This window comes from Biomphalaria glabrata, chromosome 11 (genome assembly GCF_947242115.1).
Source record: "Biomphalaria glabrata chromosome 11, xgBioGlab47.1, whole genome shotgun sequence".
In the NCBI taxonomy this organism is placed as follows: domain Eukaryota; kingdom Metazoa; phylum Mollusca; class Gastropoda; family Planorbidae; genus Biomphalaria; species Biomphalaria glabrata.
The window spans coordinates 2,286,533-2,311,603 of NC_074721.1; the positions used below are offsets into that span (position 1 = coordinate 2,286,533).

The window sequence follows — 25,071 nt, forward strand, 5'->3', positions numbered from 1 at the left end:
AGCCTCTCGACCACGATTCTCAGAAAATTTAGGCTGGATGACTCATTACTGATTATCGTCATTTAGAGAAATCTTTCAATCGCGGTAAAAGAAAAAGGGCAGCATGACAGCAATTTTTGTTTTCCAAAATCTGAAGTTTATTTAGAACTAATTACAACCAATGATGGCAAAATTAAAGCTCACTAATAGGACATTTTTGTTTATTGAACAAGATGTGGTCAACAAGAAAATATTTTTAAAATACTTTAAAAATCAAACAAATCTTATACTAAGTCTAGTTATATCAATTAGTTTGAATCAGTCATATAATTACATTTGTAATAAATCTAGACTAACAATAAAAAGCATTTATAAACATAAAAAAAAGGGGAACGCCCTGAATTCGAACTCATGGCTCAAGTATTCTCAGGCTTCTCAAGCAAACACGTTGACCACTTTGCCTGCAAGATTGTATAGATATCTATTGTTTCTATAGTCTCGGCCTATTTGTCATGCTGTCTGCGCTAAGACACAGACGACGATCTATAAAGGGACTGATTCAACTTATACCACCACTTCAGTGCATATTCTTTCGCTTGCTTGAGATACCAAACCAAATAATTCCCAATAGTTTATTAACTAATTGGTTAATTTTTTAAATTGATTCTGGTGTTGTCAAGTAAAAGAAATAATTGTGCAAAATTTCAGCTTAATCCGAGATTGGATGTAGAAGAAATAACGTGTACAAACTTTTCGCCAGACAGACAGACAGGGTGATAAATACATTTTTTTTATTATTTTTTTTTTTGCCAACCTGAAATGAAGTAAAATTTGTTTTTAGTTCATAGGCCTATATATTGCTCGAAATTATGTTTACTAACTTACATGGCGGACACGTGTGCAGCTAATATGATATAGAGAATGAATATGGGGAAGTTCCCTCGGAGTATCGGGCTTCGGACTCGCTTCTAGCCGTCGCTTATTGCAGGGGTTCTCAACCTGTGGGTCGCGACCCCCTTGGGGGTCGATTGACGATTTGCCAGGGGTCGCCTAAAAACCATCGAAAAAATGGATTGTTTTATCTATTCTTCTATTGCTGTGTGTGTTTACGAGGGGGGGGGGGGTCGCGGCAGAGTGGGGGATTGCAAAAAGGGCCACCGAGCATGAAAAGGTTGAGAACCGCTGGCTTATTGGGATATGAGCAATCGGTAACAAGGATGTAAACGAGCCTTTTTGGAAACTTGAACAAAGGCAAGGATCCCTTTGTGTGTAGGTCGAACATCAGTTAGATCAGTGTTTCCCAAACTGTTTTCAGAGGAGCCCTAGTGTTTCGCGAAGCCTGAATAGGTGTTCCACGAACTACTGGAATAATCAACTAGTAGGCTACCACATGAATTAATCTCTCTAAAAAAAGTAAGCAAAGTGTTCGCTAAATACCGGTACTAAGGATGTGCGAAGTGTTCCGCTAAATAATCAGAATGTGCGAAGTGTTCCGCTAAATACTTAGCATGTGCGAAGTGTTCCGCTAAATACTCAGAATGTGCGAAGTGTTTCGCTAAATACTCAGCATGTGCGAAGTGTTCCGCTAAATACTCAGAATCTGCGAAGTGTTCCGCTAAATACTCAGAATCTGCGAAGTGTTCCGCTAAATACTCAGCATGTGCGAAGTGTTCCGCTAAATACTCAGAATCTGCGAAGTGTTCCTCTAAATACTCAGAATGTGCGAAGTGTTCCGCTAAATACTCAGCATGTGCGAAGTGTTCCGCTAAATACTCAGAATGTGCGAAGTGTTCCGCTAAATACTCAGAAAGTGCGAAGTGTTCCGCTAAATACTCAGAAAGTACGAAGTGTTCCGCTAAATACTCAGAATGTGCGAAGTGTTCCGCTAAATACTCAGCATGTGCGAAGTGTTCCGCTAAATACTCAGCATGTGCGAAGTGTTCCGCTAAATACTCAGAATGTGCGAAGTGTTCCGCTAAATACTCAGTATGTGCGAAGTGTTCCGCTAAATACTCAGAAAGTGCGAAGTGTTCCGCTAAATACTCAGAAAGTGCGAAGTGTTCCGCTAAATACTCAGAATGTGCGAAGTGTTCCGCTAAATACTCAGCATGTGCGAAGCCCTTCTAAGACATGGTATTATATACAGAAAGCAACCAAGACTACTTGAGCGATTTCACCAAAGATACTTGCGCCCCATCATGGACATACGGTGGCAAGACCGCACAACAAATAGCAATGTCCTTGCGGAAGCCGGTATGGACAGTATAGAGGGACTTTTATGGTCCTACAGTTACGCTAGACAGTGCACGTATCCCGGATGGGGACGAACGTATGGCAGTCTTTTTTTGGTGAGCTAAAAAGTGGGCGATGTAACAGAGGTGCCCCACGGAAAAGCTTTAAAGTCCAGCTTAGGCGCCAACTTGCCTTAGCTGAAATAGAAGAGAGCACCTGGTTGCTTGAGGCCTCAGAACGAGACAGCTGGAGGTCACTCACAAAAGCCGCGAGAAACACATTTCAGACCAAAAGAAAATCCCCGCACGAGGACAGACGCAGACGGCGAAAAGAAAATCTTAATCGACCACCGGCGGACAATGGTTATGCTTGCCCCTGATGTGGCAACATATGTAGGTCACAGCTGGGGCTGCGTAGCCAAGGGCATTACTGCATTCCTCATTGATGAAGAAATAAGGTGTAGAATATATTTGCCTTAAGTTTAACGCTTTCACACAAGTAATCCAGCGATGAACTTATTCACATGAAATATAAACCACTTGTATAAATAGAACATTAAATCGACTGACATATGATCTCATAGTAAACTAAATAAATGAAGCACAGGGAAGATGCTAACTATAAATAAACACAGGGCCAGATTTACGATAGTGCAGAACTGTGCCGCCGCCTCACTTGTTAAGATGACCTCCGTATTTCAAACAAATATCAGTTTTAACAAAATATGCATATTAAAAAAAATAAAACAAGAAGATTATGAGATTAAATCTACAAGTACCCTGGTAAATTACTCTATATTCATTCTTCAAAAATATAACAGTTTTATATTATGCATTTAGATTGAGGTGTGAAGATGGTAGAGGCCAGGGCCGGACTTAGGCATAAGAAAACTAGGCATCCGCCTAGAGCCTCTGATTGGTAAAGGACTCGCACAGAGCTGAAAAAAAAAATTTTGAGAAAAAAAATTGCGAAACTTGGAGCAAATCTCAAACATAACAAAACTCTATGGCTCTGTGTCTACTAGCCTAGCTCTAAGTCTCTCTGTGATTTAAGGTTTATCCACAAATGTTTAGATCTACTTGTAAGACTAAATATGTAAGAAGACCGTTGTTTCTTCCTTTTGGTGAAATGTCGAAACGTCATTTCTAGTCACGTGATCATGAATCGTCCACGAAACACATTCATGTTACGGCGCTATATGAATTTAATTTAACTATTATTATAGCTATACATACATATAGAGAGGTTTTCAATTCATTGCACATATTTCAGTCTTAAATTTTTTTTTCTGTTTCATTTTGGGGCCACCCTGTTCCCTTCGCCTAGAGTGCCCTAGAGCCTCCAATAACCTAAGGCCGGCCCTGTAGAGGCCTACATTAATTGCGACCCACGGCCTCCACCTGCAACACTCCGACACTGTTTGACACACATAGAAACAAAGTAGGAAAATAAAAACATCAAAGATTGTAGAGATTGTAAAGATTGTAGAGATTGTAACGATTGTATAGATTGTAACGATTGTAACGATTGTAGAGATTGTAACGATTGTAGAGATTGTAACGATTGTAGAGATTGTAACGATTGTAGAGATTGTAACGATTGTAGAGATTGTAGAGATTGTAGAGATTGTAACGATTGTAGAGATTGTAACGATTGTAGAGATTGTAAAGATTGTCGAGATTGTAAAAACTGTAGAGATTGTAAAGATTGTAACAATTGTAGAGATTATAGAGATTGTAAAGATTGTAACGATTGTAGAGATTGTAAAGATTGTAGAGATTGTAAAGATTGTAGAGATTGTAAAAACTGTAGAGATTGTAAAGGTTGTAACGATTGTAGAGATTTCAAAGATTTTAAAGATATCTGGCTCCTTCTGTCTCGGAAGACAATGGATGCGCCCACATGAGTCACTGTGTTTGGTTTCGTCTTGAGACGGGGCAGACTCCGGAGGGACTGATCAAACCCAATTCTTGAGCGGCAAAGTTTGCCACAGTTCGTGCATCTATTACTGTAAATACGGTAGAGATTGTATAGATTGTAGACTCCCTTCGTCTGATGGCAAAAGTAATTAGATCCGATGCAATGAACTGAGAGGCTCGGCTCTTACACCAATGACGTTCAGGCGATATATTAGCACATTAAGAAGCAAAGTTTATTAAGACAAAATGCTTGCATGTGAGAGCAAGAGACGTGTACAGAACATTGAATGTCATACGCAAGGCTTGTTCTCAATCGCAAAGATATCGTCAAGGCACATATTCACAAATATACTTGTATAAAGTGGAACATGCTTCATCATTACCGCCATCTGATCTAATTACACAACAGTCCTCCGCAGAGTTGATCGGTGATGGCTTTCCAATTCTAAAAATGAAAGCCATTTGTGTGTCAGTGAGGTTTGTTCCATCTGACCAGACAAAGTGTCCCTCCGTGACTATATCGTCCAGACCGATATATACTCTCCCGACTTGGTTCACAATGGACATCACAATAGTGTTTCTTTCAAAGGTTTTGACCGTCATCAATATGCCACTTTTTTGTTTACAAGAATGTGAGGCCGTCGAATAGTTGTCAGTCTCGTTGGAAACGTACAGGCAGAGTCCGGTGTCGTTGCTGAACACCTGTGTGTAGCCCGACTCAGATGGGCAGTAGTTCACGCCTGAAGAGTACAATAGCTGAAGGGGCGTAGGAAACACGCCCATTTTCCACAACCCTAATCCCGTCATGCAACACTGCATCGTCTCTTGGAAGATGAAAGCCTCGCACTGGAAGCTCGAGGTAAAACACCTCGTGGCGCAGTTCACTTTTGACCTGCTGTTGTTGGTCACTGTCAGGAGATGCATCCCAACATTTGTCGGTTTCTCGTAAAGAAAGAATTTTTTAGATACTACAGTTGGAATCAAGAACACACAAAAACTGGCTACAACAATAGTCATTTTAACAGAGTCTACGTCTTACGTTATTACACAGCAGTCAGAGTTTAACTTGTTCGTTCTACTCAGCGATAAGATTCTACATCATAAAGTTTCCACATTGGTTAATAGTCTAAATCATACGTTTTACACTGCAGCGATAAAAGTCTAAATCAAACGTTTTCCACAGCACTAAGAGTCTAAATCATACGTTTTACATAGCACTAAGAGTCTAAATCATACGTTTTACATAGCACTAAGAGTCTAAATCAAACGTTTTACATAGCAGCGATAAAAGTCTAAATCAAACGTTTTCCACAGCACTAAGAGTCTAAATCATACGTTTTACATAGCAGCGATAAAAGTCTAAATCAAACGTTTTCCACAGAACTAAGAGTCTAAATCTAGCACTAAGATTCTAAATCATACGTTTTACATAGCACTAAGAGTCTAAATCATACGTTTTACATAGCACTAAGAGTCTAAATCAAACGTTTTACATAGCAGCGATAAAAGTCTAAATCAAACGTTTTCCACAGCACTAAGAGTCTAAATCATACGTTTTACATAGCAGCGATAAAAGTCTAAATCAAACGTTTTCCCCAGAACTAAGAGTCTAAATCAAACGTTTTACATAGCAGCGATAAAAGTCTAAATCAAACGTTTTCCACAGCACTAAGAGTCTAAATCATACGTTTTACATAGCAGCGATAAAAGTCTAAATCAAACGTTTTCCACAGAACTAAGAGTCTAAATCATACGTTTTACATAGCAGCGATAAAAGTCTAAATCAAACGTTTTCCACAGCACTAAGAGTCTAAATCAAACGTTTTCCACAGCACTAAGAGTCTAAATCATACGTTTTACATAGCAGCGATGAAAGTCTAAATCAAACGTTTTCCACAGCACTAAGAGTCTAAATCATACCTTTTTGCATAGCAGCGATGAAAGTCTAAATCAAACGTTTTCCACAGCACTAAGAGTCTAAATCAAACGTTTTCCACAGCAGCGATAAAAGTCTAAATCAAACGTTTTCCACAGCACTAAGAGTCTAAATCAAACGTTTTCCACAGCAGCGATAAAAGTCTAAATCAAACGTTTTCCACAGAACTAAGAGTCTAAATCATACGTTTTACATAGCAGCGATAAAAGTCTAAATCAAACGTTTTCCACAGCACTAAGAGTCTAAATCAAACGTTTTCCACAGCACTAAGAGTCTAAATCATACGTTTTACATAGCAGCGATGAAAGTCTAAATCAAACGTTTTCCACAGCACTAAGAGTCTAAATCATACCTTTTTGCATAGCAGCGATGAAAGTCTAAATCAAACGTTTTCCACAGCACTAAGAGTCTAAATCAAACGTTTTCCACAGCACTAAGAGTCTAAATCATACGTTTTACATAGCAGCGATGAAAGTCTAAATCAAACGTTTTCCACAGCACTAAGAGTCTAAATCAAACGTTTTCCACAGCACTAAGAGTCTAAATCATACGTTTTACATAGCAGCGATGAAAGTCTAAATCAAACGTTTTCCACAGCACTAAGAGTCTAAATCATACCTTTTTGCATAGCAGCGATGAAAGTCTAAATCAAACGTTTTCCACAGCACTAAGAGTCTAAATCAAACGTTTTCCACAGCACTAAGAGTCTAAATCATACGTTTTACATAGCAGCGATGAAAGTCTAAATCAAACGTTTTCCACAGCACTAAGAGTCTAAATCAAACGTTTTCCACAGCACTAAGAGTCTAAATCATACGTTTTACATAGCAGCGATGAAAGTCTAAATCAAACGTTTTCCACAGCACTAAGAGTCTAAATCAAACGTTTTCCACAGCACTAAGAGTCTAAATAAAAAATCATAGGTTCTCCACTGCAGTAATGAGTCTAAGTCAGCTCCTAACTATTCGACATCCACTCTACAGCTGCTACTGCAAGGAATGAAAAGAAAAATAAATGTCTCCGTGCGTTAGCTGATTTCATCAGAGTCTCAACAAGAAGGTTCTCACTTCGTGTTTCCCCAGCACAAGTCTTCGCTCTCTCTTAAATCTGAGATTTTTTTTTTCTTTTTTAATAAGACTAAAGGAATAGGACGCCACGAGGATTCTGACTTATAACCAGCTCGTGATTTGTATAGAAAAAATATAATAGCAATTACATCTAGGACACCCATTTCTTTAACATGACATGGGGACAAACATACCGCCCCTCTTCCCTCTTCCCCCTTCTTTCTCATCCATTCATCGTAGTCCAATCGCCTCTTTTCCATTCTCTGCGCATGACCGGATGTTCGTTTCTTTGTTTTGTTTGACGCGTTTCTGATGTTCCTTCAGAATTGAAGATTATTACATCCTATTTACATCTTCCCGCAGATGGGAGGGGTTCGAACCCGAAACCATGACGACCACAGTCCAGAACCGCATACCACACGACCAGGCGGTCAACGCTCATTTATTTTCTGCTTTTCTGATAGTCAACAACCAAGGGACAGACAAGGGACAGACAGTTAAATCAAAAAGCTTATTTCGTATTCATTGTTTATCATTTTCGTGTGTTTGTAGCTGGTGAAGGCGTTGTGGCCCAAACTTCACGTGTTTTTATTTTGGTCCCACTGGGTTTTCTATAAGTATGTCTATTGTAAAATTTTCTAAACAGTTTTTCTCACCCCTACATTTGTAAGTCTTTTTACAAAGCTTTTATCAACTCGCTTGAACTGTCGGGGTGAATCTCTTACACTTTATTTCTACCATTTTTCGTTCTCGGATCAAGTTGAAACTTTGCACACAATTATTTATTGTCGATTGAATAAGCAGCACGGAAACCTTCTCACAGATACCCTCTCATCCACCCCAACCCCACCCCCACAGGTCCTCAAAAGTAACACTGAGATCAATTGCTCTGAATAATTAATTATTGATTGCTCGCTCCCTATACAATGAAATATTTAATAGTTCCAGGCGGGTTCTTCCAGGTTTTAAAATTAAGCCATCGGTCTTTTAGCACACGAGCCAATAAAAATAATACAAATTTATTGATTTTTTTTAAATAACAAGTTGTTTTGGGTTGTTGTTGTTGTTGTTGTTGTTGTTGTTGATGTTGATGTTGTTGTTGCTGTTTTTGTTGTTGTTGTGTTGCTGTTGTTGCTGCTGTTGTTGTTGTTGTTGTTGTTGTTGATGTTGATGTTGTTGTTGCTGTTTTTGTTGTTGTTGTGTTGCTGTTGTTGCTGCTGTTGTTGTTGTTGTTGTTGTTGTTGATGTTGATGTTGTTGTTGCTGTTGTTGTTGCTGTTGTTGCTGTTGCTGTTGTTGCTGTTGTTGTTGGTGTTGCTGCTGTTGTTGCTGTTGTTGTTGTTGATGCTGTTGCTGTTTTTGTTGTTGCTGCTGTTGTTGCTGCTGTTGTTGTTGTTGCTGTTGTTGTTGTTGCTGTTGTTGATGTTGATGTTGCTTCTGTTGTTGCTGCTGTTGTTGTTGTTGCTGCTGCTGTTGTTGTTGTTGTTGTTGCTGTTGTTGCTGTTGTTGTTGTTGCTGTTGTTGCTGTTGTTGTTGCTGTTGTTGTTGTTGTTGCTGTTGTTGGTGTTGCTGCTGTTGTTGCTGTTGCTGTTGTTGTTGTTGTTGCTGTTGCTGTTTTTGTTGTTGCTGCTGTTGTTGCTGCTGTTGTTGCTGCTGTTGTTGTTGTTGCTGTTGTTGCTGTTGTTGTTGCTGCTGTTGTTGCTGCTGTTGTTGTTGTTGCTGTTGTTGCTGTTGTTGTTGTTGTTGCTGTTGTTGTTGTTGTTGTTGTTGCTGTTTTTGTTGCTGCTGTTGTTGCTGCTGTTGTTGTTGTTGCTGTTGTTGCTGTTGTTGTTGCTGTTGTTGCTGTTGTTGTTGTTGTTGTTGTTGTTGTTGCCGTTGCTGTTGCTGTTGCTGTTGTTGTTGCTGTTGCTGTTGTTGTTGTTGTTGTTGTTGCTGTTGTTGTTTTGAAAGAGACAGAATACAGTCTTGTTAGGGGATATAAAAAAAAGATGGGTCGTGGTGGCCTACTGATAAAGCGCTTAAGGCCTCGAACCGAAGGGTCACGAGTTCAAATCCCTTAGATGATCTTAAGATTTCCTTGAGTTGACTCAAATCTAATGTGTATATGACATACGTTGGGAAAGTAAAAGCGGTTGGTCGTTGTGCATAGCACCCCTCGTTTACCATCGGCCATAGATCAAGCGGTACATCATCGTCCCCCACGGGTCACAAGATCTTATCTTATCTTATATAATACAGACGTTGCTTCATAATAGAAGATGATTACGTCCTACGCGTCATGCATCTAGATCTGAAAGGTGTTAATGTTTTTTTTAGCTTACTTTAAAATTTGTTTGTAACGCTGTAACGTTGCGTGTGATATCAAATAAGGATAAAGTCTTTTTTGTAATCTTACTTGTTTTAAGTAAGAATATGGTGACAATTTCTTAACAAGAAAAAACATAAATGATTCTTTCTTATTAAAACTTAGCTTATAATAAGTGTAATTGTATCAATTAGCTTGGATCAGCCGTCTATATAAAATTATAAATCTGTGCGATAGAAATTACCAATTGTTTTTGTTTAGATTTTACCTTTCTCAATGCGCTATGATCCTATCACTGGTCTGGACCAGTTGTGAAAGGGGGAGGGAAGAAGGAGGTATCTTTTTAATGTTTACATCATCGTTTTATAAATTGCATTAAAAAAAATCACTTAGGGCTTACGATTCCTTAAAGGGACTAATTCAACTAATATCACCACATTTGTGAAGTATGATTTCTTTCCCTTGTTTAAGATACCAAACAAAATAATTAATTAACAATAGTTAATAAATAAACCGATTATATTTTTTTTGTTGGATTTTGTGTTTTCAGGTAAAAGAAATAATTGTGTAACATTTCAGCTTGATTCGAGATTGGATGTGGTAGAAATAGCGAGTACAAACCTTTTACCAGACAGACACACAAACAGACAGAGTTGATATAAGACTGTGTAAAAATTGAGCCCGAGTTAATTCGCGAGATAAACAAAAGGACATCGGTCAACGGTGACAAAATGCGATGCAACATGTTTCAATGTTAGCTTTCGACAAGTCTGAGCTGCCAGTTTAGTCATTTTCAATCTAGTAATTTCATTTTATCTTGATTGACAGCAGAGATAATAAAGTCAGCGACAGACGTGCTGCGTGTTTCAATAATGAATAGTGTTAGCTAAATTTAGACTGCACTAGGACCCTTTATCGCGAGACTAGCCCCAAGTTAGCACTCTCTATCATAAACTCTGTGAGTCAGAAGAAGAAGAGACATAAAGATAAAGAGTCAAAGTGAACAAGAGAGATTAAGTCAAAGAGTGAACTAGACAAAGAGATGTATTAAAAATGAAAGAGAATGAAAAGAGATTAAGTAGAGAGAAAGGGAGAGTATTGTCATGCCCCTCGAAACTGCAGACCAAGTTTTCAAAGCATATTATAAGGCCGATCTAGTATGCCCCCATACAATTCCCTATTGCACGATAGAAATATGGCGATGTGGCCCAAGTTTTAAAAAAGGTTGGAGAGCTACTGAATAATTCATTTTTAATGCAAAGTTAAAACAAAAGAAGAACGCTTGGTTGTATGAAAAGTGGGAATTCAGAACTGGTGTATGCTTCCTAATAGCCCTGACAGAATCCAGATCTTCACAAATCTAGTTGAGTATGTTGCCAACTATACTTTACAAGACGCAGACAAAATATAATATGGAACGTGTTAATAGGTTGTATAACAATGATCTGTTCACAGATGCTTGGAAAATATGGAGATTTTTTTTCCGAGCTCACATCAACTTACTCTGTCTGTCTGTCTGTCTGTCTGTCTGGTCCAAATCTTTTGCTCGTTATTTCTCCCAGCCCCCCTATCTTGGATTAAGTTGAAGCTTTGCACTATTCACTATTATTTATTGTCTCTAACAGAATATGAGTCAATCGAAAAAAAAAATTAATTCATCTATTAATCGTAAGTAATTAAATTTGTTTTGACTGATAATGTTCAAATTTATGAAATAGTAAGCTGATGTAGAGAATAAGGTCGCTCCATTAAAAAAATGTTAAATCACGAGAAAACTATCAAAACCTTCAATTTGTATAAGTACTTAAATAGGTCAGTGGCAAAACACGCTCGCCTCCAAACATCATCATCATCATCATCAAACTCCATTTGAGTAAGGTCTTGAGAGGCCCAAATCCTCTCTTGCAAAAGCACTGGACAGAAACCCTGCTGTCTTGCGTAGTGCATAAATGTCGCCATACAGGTCAAGAATTTTGGGTTTCCCAGACCTGTCGAGGCGGAGATCAGCAAGTCTGGGGCAGTCAAACAGAATATGAGGCACGGTTTCCTCTTCTTCCCCGCAGCGGAGGCACCGTGAATCGAAATTTGGCTATAGACGGGAAAAATTTGACCCAACAGGACAATGGCCTGTCCTGCACTGTGCTATAAAAGCTTGCTCAGGTCTGGACAGCCTCCACCACGGGAAAGTGCGGTCAGGGCGCCTCATGCGCTCTCAGACTCCACGGGCTTTTTGGGACTTGTCCCAGCACTCAATAAGTACTTGAATATCTCAGTGGCAAAATTCGTTCTCCTCCAATCATGGAGGCCCAAGTTCCAATTCCGACTAGAGCAGACCATTTTTTTTAAATAGTTAATTACATTATTGATTACATGATGTTTCAATATAGTTGATGCCAGAAGCGGCCATAGGGGGTGGAAAGTGGGGCTACAGCCCTAGGCCCCGCGCCTGATGGTGGCCCCTGCGATCGTAGATTTCCTTGCTACATTCAGCTTCGCAATCCAGATCAGTTCTCATTAACTCGTTTTGTTACTCAATATTTTGGAAGCCTTCGCGGCATTTATATGATACCAATTACAATGCAAGCTCTTAACATGACATTATAGGTTTCAAATACCGCGCAGTTTCAGTAGGTTCATTGTTCGACAGTTTATCTTGGCATTGTTTGTTTTTTATTGGTGTTGTAGTTTTTTGTAAAAAAAAAAAACATCCAATCGGATTTCAAGAGAAAAACGTGTAGTGATCAAGTTTGAACCTATTACAACGCTATAGTTATTCCGACATGAAAGAGTCATATGTCATTCATAGTGTTGTAACCGCTGACGGATCCAGGGGAAGGGGGGGTGAAGCGAATACATTTAGGCTTACTGCCCTTCCCACATAAACCCTTCGAGTGTGTGTGGGGGGGGCGGTCCTATTTTTTGTGGAGAAATAGTGTGTGAACAAAGTTAGTTGAATTGCTATATAATTTTTATATTATGTCGCTTTCCTCTGGTATCTTGGCCGATTCGGTGGGGGTTGGGTGAGGTGGCGATTTTATAATTTCTGCTAATGATTGCATTAGGCATTAAGGGAGTGGGGCGAGTCGCTATAAGAATTAAATTTATAGCGTATATAAATTATATTAGTGACAGATTTTTTATTAATTTTGGAATTTCTTAACTAAAATACAAAAGAAAAAGTATTGGTTTGTCTGATGGCTGGAGTGCGAGTGCATTTTTAATCATGGAACTATATATTCACGTGAATTCATGAAATAAAGCCATTTCCTGTTAGTTTCCATTAAGATTACGTTTCAAAATCCTAGATCGAAATAATTCACGTCTATGTAGGCCTACATTTAAATAGATGGATTTTGCTTTTATGTAGGCCTATGTAAAAATTGCAAAATAATAATTATGAGACGAGAGTGCTATTATTTAGATGTTTAATTACTAGATCTAGATCTAAACATTAAATTATATGTCACATAGGTTAGAACAACTTTACTTCTTATAATGACTTTACAAAAAAACGCCTTGTTTCAACTTTTTAAATTTTTTCACGACATTTATTGTAGTGTATAAAGATCTTCATGTCCAGTCTAGATATAATATATATAGGTCTGTGCGGTACGTGACGTTTTGGCGCCGCCGTTTTGGCCCCGCCGTTTTGGCGACGGGACGTTTTGGCGAGAGCCGTTTTGGTGACGGGACGTTTTGGCGCGAGATATCATTTGACGATTATTTAATAAGCACGTAGCTTTTATAGCAATGTTTATTTCACTCTACCATAATATTGTATGTATAGTGTGAATTCTAACACCGTTCAGCGAATTTTTTTTTTTAAATTATAAAGGTTTTGCTTATTTCATGAATATAGTAAGATATAATAAGTCAGATTCCTGAATGGTAATGACATGCTATATGTGAGTTCTGCTAATCGCACTGGATGACATTTTTGAATTTCTTTCCAAAAGATTTTTTTTTATTTGACATTAGTGTAACTAGCTAAGTGTCACACTTTAATATAACAAAAACCATGTTAACATCTAAACCTTTTTTGAAAATAAAAGTCTGCCTCTTAATAAACACACATACACAAGCCAAATTGTTTATGAAAGAAAATGATGTGAAAAACAAACACAATTTTACATTTAGTACGTGAAAAATATGTCTTAACACAAACACTCATGCAAAACATAGATAAGAATAATTCTTTTAAAAGAAATAATACAATAAACGTACATAATGTATTTCGCGCCAAAACGTCCCGTCGCCGAAACGGCTCGCGCAAAAACGACCTTCGCGCCAAAACGGCGGGGCCAAAACGGCGGCGCCAAAACGGCGGCGCCTAAACGTCCTGCTTCGAGGTCTGTGATCTGTATCTTAACACATTGCTCATAATACTGCCACATTCTGTACACGGGATATACACAAAAGCTACATTTGCTTCCATTTTAAAAAATCCCATCGCAAGAACGACATACTTTTAAATAGCCACTTGGGTTTAACGCTTCTCATTCCTAAAATAATAAATGCAGCTGATAATAATGTTACTTCCTGGAAATATAATGACATGGTTTTAATTTATATACCTACATATACACAAGGAAGTGGTCACAGTTTGCTGCTTTTGGAATTCAGGATGTGCTTCAGTCTTTAGTGATATCAGAGAATTTATAATGTATCTACTGTTATTAATGCTTTTGATAAATATGTAGCATATGTATGTATGTACGAATGTATGTATGTATGTGTAAGATATATATATATATATATGGAGAGAGAGAGAGAGAGAGAGAGAGAGAGAGATCGTCTCAAATATTCTTTGACAACAAGTCCAACTCCTAGCCTTCACGTTGGGCTCAGATGTTGGTTCTGAATTGTTTTTACTTAAAGGAGAAGGGGCGAGTAAATCGTGCTTAAACCAGTAAACTTCTGGCAAGAAGGGCTTGTTAGCCTTAGTTGGCTACCCAACTATGAGAAAGAAAACTCTGAAGTCAAGCCTGTGCTGCCTTGCAGCTATACTCTAACAAGGAGGTCAAACGTAAGGAAAAATCAGAAGCCGGCGACCCTAAGCGAGTTTGCAACACACAGCGCTTCACCCTGTGACGCCGCTGATTCCAAACTTCCCATTTCTTTGTAAACATCAGCTGTGTGTAGAGACCGGAACTGCTGTGAGGGCGACATCGTTCCAAACATAGCTAAAACCTAGGCATTCATCTCATTTCTATGAGATGAGCAATTTTCACAACGGCCAACACAAACTCACTCGAATCAGAATAGACATTATTGAATTTCAGTAGCCGACATTTTACTTATTTGCATGACTGCTTCGTTATCAAAGAGATTCGAAGTCCAATGCATACGATTACCACTAAAAACCATAGCATTATCCACGCTCGTCAAAACGTTGGCTATATTTAATACGCTTTTCGCAGAAACAGAATAGATGCGCCCAGAAAAATTACAGGTGTTGGCTTGTTCTCCTTGTATCGGGGCAGAAATTGTGACTAAAAAAGTCTATTATGGGGCGGCCAGCTTTGTCACAGTTCATGCATAAGAATGTATATGTTTTAGGGATGATAGGACCGGCAGTTTTCTTTCACATTCTTATCTTATCTTATCTTATAATATTGCTATAACTTAGCCAAATAACCTCAACGAAAGGATTATGAAATAACAAAATAGAATGTTTAATAACCAAATAGGAAACTAGATCTAGAATTACACTAATCACATCACAAGAGTCGTTTTCATCTCGAATCATCGGCCATCTTTTTTCTTCCTCTGTTCTCTATCGTGTCCTCTGGTACACAATGTCGCGCCAAATGACAGTGCGCAATGTAGAGTCATAACACTGCCCCCTCCTTAGTTATGTTCGTCCCGAACATGACCAGATTTTCGCTAGGGCTGAAGAATTGTCAGTGCAGATGAAGTTCTGGCAAGAAAGTTATAGTCCCACTGGATGCCAGGTCATAAACACACTGTCATTTCAAGCCATCTCCAGAAGGTAGGCCTGTCTACACATGTCCATTAACCACATTATCAGTATCCAGTTTCCGCTGAAATTGATTCATCTTTTACTCTGCTTTGTGAAGGCAGACGTACACACGTTTGTCAAGTCCAGACCTGTTGATGGTTTTTCTGGAATTTGCATTGTTCATTCGAGGTGCCGCCCGTACAGTTCTTATTAAATTTCTGTCTGCAGTTAGTACTGGTAGCCAAACAGGAGTATTGGACACAGACCCAACGTTGTCCGATGTGGTCATGCCCATTGAAGCACTATCAAGGGCATCGAAAGCAATAGTTTCACTCTGCCTGTAGGTCACTCTTCTAGTTTCTTCATCTAGCGTTTTCTTTTCGGGTCCGCGCTTATCGTTGAAAAGGTTGCCACTTTCTTTATCTTGAAAGCTAGACGCATCTGATGTGTCATTATGATCATCGACGGCGCTGCCACCACCAACACTTTTCTTGTAACTACCCGTATAGCCACAACAGTGATTGGTTGATGTTTCAATCTCCGCTCTTCTAGGATGTAGCTGGCCTTCCAGTTCGATCCACTTCAGTTTGTCCCTTTTATGATACCTGTTTACTGACAGATTAGACCACTTTGGTATGGTCGTATGTTCGATTCGTTTCACCTGAATGCCTTCCACACCATCATCAAGCAATGGGAACTCTATGTGTCCATATTGTAAAGTTCCACTTCCAATGTTTAGAGATAAACCGAATCCCTGCATAAAATCCAGACCCAGGATGCAATCGTCGACAACATTGGCGATCAGAAAATCATGACTAAATGGTTGACTTCCTATTTCAAAATTAAGCCGTACCTGTCCTAATATAGGTAACAGTTCGCCACCTGCCGTTTTAAGAGTAGAGCCATTCACTCGTATTATTTCCCGATCACCAATCAGACTGGGTCCAACTATCGACCGCGTAGCCCCTGTGTCCAAGAGGAACCTATAAGAACCAGCGCCAATCTTTCCCTGCACTCTCAAGGTTCTGCTTTGTTCTAACACTCTCGGGGTTTCGATTTCCTGGGCTGCCCGTTCTTGCTCCCTAAGCCCGTAGAATCGTAGCGGTTGACGTTCCGATGCACAGCCTTGGCCTTGGAACAACATGTTACAGTTTCTCCGTAAATGACCTGGAGTGTTACAATTCCAACAACGAAAAGTCTTTTTACTACGCCTTGAGGTCTGATAATGTTCCCGTTCATTTAAAGCCTTTTCCACCATTCTTCGAATCCGCCTCGGCAGATCCTCCTCTTCCGCCACATTTAACGTCCGACAATAGTGTATGCTCCTCGCTGAAACTTCGGCCGCCTCGTAGGACAGGGCATAGATGAGGGCTTCGTTGATTTTCCGTTTTCCGCTTATTCGGATGGCTTTCTTAAGTTCCAAATCTCGCACTCCATCTATGAAAGCATCTGTGACCAGAACATCCAGAAGTTCCTGTGTTGCCGATGGGTAGGCAAGACGGGCGAGACGTTCCACGTCTGCTGCTAATTCCTGTAATGTCTCTCCGTTTTTCTGTTGTCGATTCTTTAATTGCATCCTGAAAACTTCCTGCAGGTGTTCATTGCCGTATCGTAGTTCCATTGTTTTGACCATGGCATCGTAGTCTGTCCGATCCGTCATAGTCTGTAACAATTCGGCTGCCTTGCCTCTGAGTGCCAACATGAGACCAGTTGCCCTATCTGCCTTGGTAACCCATCTGTTGACTTGCGCCGCCGCCTCGAATTGTAATCGATACGCCGACCAAGACACAGAGCCGTCAAACACCGGTGGTTTAATCTTCCCCGTCATTTCAGTCACAGTGGCTCCCACATCTTGTTTCTTTTCCAGCTCCGTCTTCATTTCATTTCGTAATTGTTGAATTTTAGAATCAACATCTCCCACCATTTGGGACCTTAATTCAGCGACCTCATTTCTTAATTGTTGTTTGAAACTGTCTATGCCATTTTTCAATTCGGTCACAAATGATTTTATAGAGCCCAGTTCATTACCCATTTCTTTTTTAAGTTCATCCTTTAATGATTTCATGTCTTCTTTCATCGAGTTCCCTATGTCAGTATTTGTTTTGCCTTGTTCTTGCATCATGTTCCAAAGCTCCATCATAGTCGGTTCTATTTCAAACTCATAGGTCTCCGGGTCCTGTTCTTCCTCTATCATGCTTTGCCTAAGACGCTCCATAAGTGCCTCCTTGTTGCCGCTCACCTTCAGCTCTCTACCTCTGAGTTCCTGCCTAAGTTCCTGTAATGACAGTTGACTAAGTGTTTTCTTAGACGCCATCTAGTATTAAAACGTTGATCAACTAAAATCAAAACTTATGTTGATTTACCCGAAAATGGACTCGTTCAATGTCCCATACATAGATCTAGAACATCCTCAACGAAAGACTCGTTCAATGTCCCATACATAGATCTAGAACATCTTCTCCCCTTTCGTTGAGGATCCCACTATCTGACACCAATTGCTATAACTTAGCCAAATAACCTCAACGAAAGGATTATGAAATAACAAAATAGAATGTTTAATAACCAAATAGGAAACTAGATCTAGAATTACACTAATCACATCACAAGAGTCGTTTTCATCTCGAATCATCGGCCATCTTTTTTCTTCCTCTGTTCTCTATCGTGTCCTCTGGTACACAATGTCGCGCCAAATGACAGTGCGCAATGTAGAGTCATAACAATATACAGAAGAGACTTCAACAAAGAAGATGATTACGTCCCACGGCTCCTGCATCCAGTCATGCATGTTAACCAATGACTTCAATTCTGCCAAGTCACTGGTTTTCCTGGCTGGCTCAGGCAACCCATTCCATGCTCTAATAGCACTAGGGAAGATGGAGCAGTTGTACAAATTTGTCCTAGCATATGGGACGAGGAATGTGCCTATATCTTAGTGCCTGAGTATTTTATTAGGCTTTGGTTTTGTATTTCAAGATTATGGTCGCCTCAAGTCAGTCCTTTTCATTTTGGGGAGTGTGGTACCAGCACGCACTGAATTAGTCCCTGCTCCCCTAGGGCGTTTATTAAGGGCTGATTCTTAAATGTGCCCCGTTTTAAAACTCAGAAATATTTATTTTTGTGAATACCGTTGTCTTTCTCAAAGTCACTTGAAAGGGTTAACTTGAGCTGGTACCATTAAAAGTGAACTTTAGTGTCGTCGGTGTTAAATTTCGTGTCTTGTTTGTCTTAAACCTCAAGAAGTGCTATTGTAATGTAGGGAACAATGTCATGGACTAGTGGCAGATAGTTTCATGTCTTCCCGGTTAATGACAACAAGAAGGTTGCACATCAGTGAAGAATTACGTCACAAACTTTATCGGGTTTTTTTTCATAGTTATGATGTATTCAGGGCCGGACCAAAGCATGATGCTGCCCTGTGCTTTGCGGGAATATGACCATGTTTATGGCATTCTTGTAAATTGCTAGCATTTTTATTTTTACCTTTTACTTTACCTACTCCTTAGTCTGTTGGACCGTTTGGGGCACCATGCAAGATTTGTCGTCCGTCTTTCTCCATTCCTTTCTGTCTTTTGCCTTGCATAGAACCTCTTTCGGTGGCAGGTCCGCCCATTTTCTTATGTTGTCTTCCATCGCCTTCGCTGTCTGCCTCTTATTCTTTTTCCAGGTACTGTTCCCTGAAGGAAGGTCTTTGCGAGCGCTGAAGACCTTGGCCATAGAGTTTTAGTTTGAGTTTTTTTTTTACTATAGTTAACAGGTCATCATGAGGTCCAATCGCTGCAGTTACCTTATCTCTAATCTCTTGGTTTGTGTGAGGTCTTTAAATGTGATACCTAGGATCCTTCTGTAGCATACATTTCGACAAAAAAAGCAACAAAATTCAGTTTTCATTCAAAATGAGCCAAAAAAAGCGCAGAAAACTCTGTTTTTGAACAGTAAAAATCGTTGGGCTGTTTTATTATCTTTTCTTATATATTACAGGCGTTACTTAAAAAAAAAAAGAAGATAGTTACGTCCTACGCGTTTCATGTGTCAATCTAGTCGTGCATGTTAATCAATGACTTAAAACTTTGACAAGTCGTTGGTTTTCCTGGCTGATTCAGACATCCCCATTCCATTCTCTAATGGCACTGTGTCTAGGCACAGCTGAAATCTTACGGTCTTAAAATTTGTGTACAATTTGTGTACACCTTAGTTCCCCCACTTCCCATTCTCGGATCAAGTTGAAACTTTACACAATTAGTCATTGTGCCTAACAAAACAATTAGTCATTGTGCCTAACAAAACAATTAGTCATTGTGCTTAACAAAACAATTAGTCATTTCGCCTAACAAAACAATTAGTCATTGTGCCTAACAAAGCAATTAGTCATTGTGCCTAACAAAGCAATTAGCCATTGTGCCTAACAAAACAATTAGCCATTGTGCCTAACAAAGCAATTAGCCATTGTGCCTAACAAAACAATTAGTCATTGTGCCTAACAAAACAATTAGTCATTGTGCCTAACAAAACAATTAGCCATTGTGCCTAACAAAGCAATTAGCCATTGTGCCTAACAAAACAATTAGTCATTGTGCCTAACAAAACAATTAGTCATTTCGCCTAACAAAACAATTAGTCATTGTGCCTAACAAAACATGATCCAATCTTTAAAAACTAACCAATTTATTCATAAATTCGTTTTATTAAATATTTTGTTTGAAGTTGAAAAGGGAAATAAATTCTACAGTATTAAGATGTGTGACAGTGAATGTGGAGTTCTTTCCCTTAGATAAGCTTTGTTTTGTAGAAAATGATTTCTTTATAGTTTGCTAGTTCCATTCCGCTTAAATTTAGCTAATTTAGCCTCTCCTAATTAACGCCAACAACGCAGATTAGACCACATTCAATTAAATTTATTTTTGATTTTATAAACTATAATTTGTGTTGCATAAAAAGAGTGAGCCTTCTCAAATAATTCTATACCAAAAGTAATGTTTTGCCATTACACACAAAACTGTTATTGAACTTTGATCATAACCAGTGGCGTAGCATCCATGGCGCGAAGGGGTTCAATGAAGTTCAAGTTTCCTTAAAATATCCCGCGCGTCATATCAAACTTTATATTAACCTGAAAACATTAACCCGTGTTTATATCTCAGTGTAAGGAACTGCTTTCATCAGGTTTGCTGTAATGATGGTGACGTTTGAGACCGATTCTTTCCCTTTTTTTTTTCTCTACCGTTGATAGTATTGGTATAACCCTATTCGCGACGCAAAAGGGTTAACTGTGTGTGATCAGCTAACATATGTGACACAAGCCACATCTATCCCATAAAGACATTTAAATCTTTTTTCATGTGTACAAATAAATGTTTATTACATTTTGCTAAAGAGATTGGTTGTGCTTTATACCGGTACTTTATATTTTTCATGTTTGGCTGTTTCGTCCTTAAAAAAAGGTCAAAATAGTTAGTAAAAGTTGAACTAAAGTTTCTTAGTTTAGTTTAACTAATTTTTTCAATTTGTGATTAACTAAAAGTTTAATTACTTTTTTTTTTTAGTTTAAACATAGTTTTAGTTTAACTAAAAAAAAAATTAGTTTAGTTCCCATCACTACAAGTCAGTAATACAGTTTAGTGTGCTATATTGAAAGGCAAGGGACATTACTGACATGAACATTGCACGTGAATAGCGCCCGTGTTATGGTCATCTGATCATAAGCCTGGCAGACCAGAGACACAGTGTGTAAGAAAGCGGCAGTTCAAGACCGGAGAGCGTTGAGACCGGGACTGTTAGTCAGCCATGAAGTCGGTCCTGGTGTAGTCCTCCAGTGAAACGTACGAGTCTAGGAAGACACAGTTGAGTTGATGAGTTTAGTACAGTGATATACAGTCTAACGTTGTAGTAGTTGATTGTGTTGCCAATTGTGTCCTATTGGCTGTTTTATTTGTCCTTTATTAAAGTACCAGATTTATGGGTTATTTGATTATTTAGCCTCTTTTTTTTTATTTTTCTACGGTTAACTAGGGTGTCATGTGGCCAGCACAACAACCAACCGCCTTTACTTTTCCCCAACTAATGTCAGGTACCAGAAATATTACCAGAAATCTAGATTTAGACTCTAATTACATAATATTAACGCAAAGAAACATCGTATTCTGTTTGTTACATAGAGAAACGTTAAAGATGTTGACTTTTTTGTGCTATTTATCTTGACTAAATTTGGGAGGAGGTTTATAACAAAAATGTTTAAAATAAAACGATAATTACATTTATCATGTAAAGTAAAGTAAAGCTCCCCTTTCAGACCTTGTGGTCTATAGGGCAGTTGATGTAAAGGTCATCTGTTTCTGTGGCCTACGGTTAACAAGGGTGTCATGTGGCCAGCACAACGACCAACCGCCTTTACTTTTCCCTAACTAATGTCAGGTACCCATTAGAGCTGGGTGGACTCAGAGCCGCCCGAAGATCCCGAAATTAAAAATCCCAGGATTCGAACCCCGGTTCCCGGTTCGGAAGCCAAGCGCTTTACCGCTCAGCCACCGCGCCTCCACATTTATCATGGAAATAGTGTCTTTCACTTGAATGGCTGCCTTTTCGTATAGTATTTGCACTGGACAGTCATTCGGATGGTCTCGATGGTCTCTGGTTTATACCCTGAGACAGCATTAATGTTGCTTGTTTTTCAACCGAATCGTCAACAAAAAAAATAGAAAACCATTCCTAATAATGACTTCACTTCATCAACAAGCTTGCCAAACATACAGACACCATGAACGACTGAGCACTGTGGATGATGCAAAACAAGGAGCTCAATGGAGAAGTTGACAACGGACCTCATTCACCAATCGTAAACAAAACAACATTTAGCCACGTGATAAAATTGATAAAAAAGCGAGAAAAAAAGTATCACGTGACAGGCTTAGTGTATGACGTAATTTGTATAGAAGAGATAGAGAATCACGTGGCTAAATGGTGTCTGTTTACGATTGACGAATGAGGTCCATTACTGACTGAAAGTAATTCATCGCATAGTGAATGTTAGTTTTAACTTTAGCACGCAACAACCTTTCATTTAGTGGTCATCGCGAAGAGTATTGTTTTGGTGACACAAGTAACAACGACAATATCTTAGCAGTACTTAAATTCTTAAGGGAAAAAAATACAATCCTTTACCTCAACCCACAAATTCAAAGATATAATAGACTTGTTCGGCAATGCAATTTTAGCAAAAAATACTAAAGGAGATCCAATCTGTGTCATTTTTCTCTATCATGGTTGACAGCACTCAAAGAGAATTTTAAAAATTTATTAAATTAGCATTATTTTCTAACAATGTTTTGCGAACTCCGATGACGAACTACCCAAAGAAATTTGTCATTTGTAGGTTTTTATACTTGTGAGAACCAGAAGTCTGTAAGATTCATCATCATTCCTTTGAGTTCCTCATGGAACATAGGGCTTCGACAAAAACATGCCACTCTTCACGGTCTCTTGCTAGCTTTTTGATGGTGTCCCAGCTCTTCCCGGTCCTCTCTGCTTCTTCAAGTACACTGCGTCGCTATGTTCTTTTTGGTCTTCCTCTGCGTCTTGTTCCCTGGGGGTTCCACTCTAAGGCCTGCCTAGCTCTGTTGCTGGTATCTTTTCTAAAGGTGTGACCAATCCATCTTCACTTCCTCTCTAAAATCTGCACTTCTATATTTTTCTGTCCACTCATCTCCCTCAGTTTGGTGTTCTCTACTTTGTCATACCAGTGTATTTTTAGGATATTTCTCAGGCATCTGTTGATGAAGGTCTGTATTTTTTGTTGTTGTTGTGGCTTCAGTTGTTCTGCAAGATTGACTGAACAAATATCCTAAGTAATAAAATATCACCATCTTTCTTTAAATTACTTACGATGCCAAGGCAATGATGTTGGTTCAAATATTAGTTGACAATGCAATGGTCTTCTGGCATTGTTTCAACAAAGGCAGCCGCTAGTGCTTTATGTTCACTGTGCTAAACAATACTTAAACACGGTTTAAATGATTCTGTCAGCTGTGCTTATTCTTCTTCTTCTTCATCGTTCTCATTGTTATGTTGGAGTGTTCATATGACTAGACCAATACATGAGATGAACTGCGCAGTGGTTTCCAAATCAGGGAGCTCTCCATATAGTTTTCTTTCTATTGGAGTGATTTGGGGCCAATGTCTTATACGGGCCTCTTGGTAGAGAGAGCAGTTTTGGAGGACGTGGTCGGCATTTTCTGGTGATACTCCACATGGGCAGATTTCGCTGGTTCCAATTTTGAGCTTCCGGAACATGTGTTGTCGCATTCTGTTGTGTCCGGTCCTGAGTCGAAAGATTAGACGTTGGTCTTGTCGGGATAGCTTATAGTAAGCATCATCTTTCTTGTGATTTGGATGGGAGCTCGTCCATTTCTCATTTATTTTATCTACAATTAATTTCTTCATTTCTTCTGGATAGAGAGCAGAGTTTACTTGTGAGTTTGTTCTCCCACTCTTGGCGAGTGTGTCAGCCTTCTCATTTCCTGCTAGTTGTATGTGAGCTGGTATCCATTGAATGACAGTTTTTTTGCTGTTGTGGTTGAGCTTTGTGAGTGCTGTTCTGAGGTTTTTAATATAAGGGGAATCAGAGTTTTGCAGGCTTTGGAGGGTTGTTTTTGCGTCTGTTAGAAAGACAATCTGACTGTGAGGGGAACTTGGATGATTTGCTAGCATGGTAGCAGCTAGTGCTAGTGCTTCCCTTTCTGCTCTGTGACTGTCAGAGAGCTCTCCAGTTGCAAAGGATTTTTCTAGTTTTCCTCCATCTGGCCATTCGATAAGTATTCCAGCTCCTCCATTTGTGGTGGCTTTATGGGATGAGCCATCCGTGTAAACTCTGATCCACTGATTGCTAGGGTAATTGGTATGTAGAAAACACTATTTCCTTGAGCTCTGTTGGTCTGTAATCAGATTTTCTTTTTATGTTTTCAATATGGTCCCTTATAGTAGGAAGAGGGCTTTCGTCCCAGGGTGGAGATTCATTATAGTGTATTGAGGATTCCAGAGTAATTTTTTCAAGTTGGTGTTTCTTTTTTAGGTTTAGAGATTCCTGTATGAAATTGGTCCTTTTGAGACGGTTTTTTGTGCCAGTTTTGTGGATTTTTGTTCTGAGTGGGTGCCTCTCCAAGGTTTCCAATTTTGTGAATTGGGAAAGGATTTTTATTTCTCTTCTTTCATCCAGAGAGATCAGGGCAGCGGTTTCCTCCATAGCTCTTATGGGTGTTGTTTTGATTGCTCCTGTCATTATCCTTAGACCAATATTTTGAACCTTGTCTATTTTTCTAAGGTTGGTTTGGGCTGCTGAGCCCCATGCTGTGGCACCATATTCTAGTACAGGTCTTACATAACTGGTATAGGTCTTTTTCAGGATGTTGTGATTTGCTCCCCAATCTGTGCCAGCTAATTTTTTCAAGAGAGATAGTCTCTGGATGCCTTTACTCTGTGTTTTATCTATTTGGTTTTTCCAGGTTAGTCTCGGGTCATAGGTGACTCCAAGATAAGTAGGGCTGTCATTTTTTTCTAAAGCTTCCTTATCTAATGTTAATTTTATTGTTTGTTGTTTTGTTGACAGTGAGAATATGGTATATGTTGTCTTTTTTGTGTTAATGGACATGCCCCAGTCTTTGGACCAATTATTGAGTTTATCAA

General features: G+C 39.1%; 2 protein-coding genes across 2 annotated transcripts in view; one reads left to right on the forward strand and one right to left on the reverse strand.

Annotated features, from left to right (window-relative positions):
• LOC129921697 (uncharacterized) overlaps positions 1–25,071 on the forward strand; it is a 35,776-nt gene that overhangs the window by 3,415 nt on the left and 7,290 nt on the right. The window lies entirely within an intron of this gene.
• Positions 3,946–5,061, reverse strand: LOC106052062 (collectin-11-like). Its single transcript, XM_056004157.1, has one exon. The coding sequence runs from the start codon at positions 5,052–5,054 to the stop codon at positions 4,458–4,460; it is 597 nt and encodes a 198-aa protein (XP_055860132.1). The 5' UTR covers positions 5,055–5,061; the 3' UTR covers positions 3,946–4,457.

What these genes read in the sequence shown, in the direction of transcription:
- LOC106052062 (XM_056004157.1), bottom strand. Translation starts at nt 5,054, where the DNA reads ATGCATCTCCTGACAGTGACCAACAACAGCAGGTCAAAAGTGAACTGC.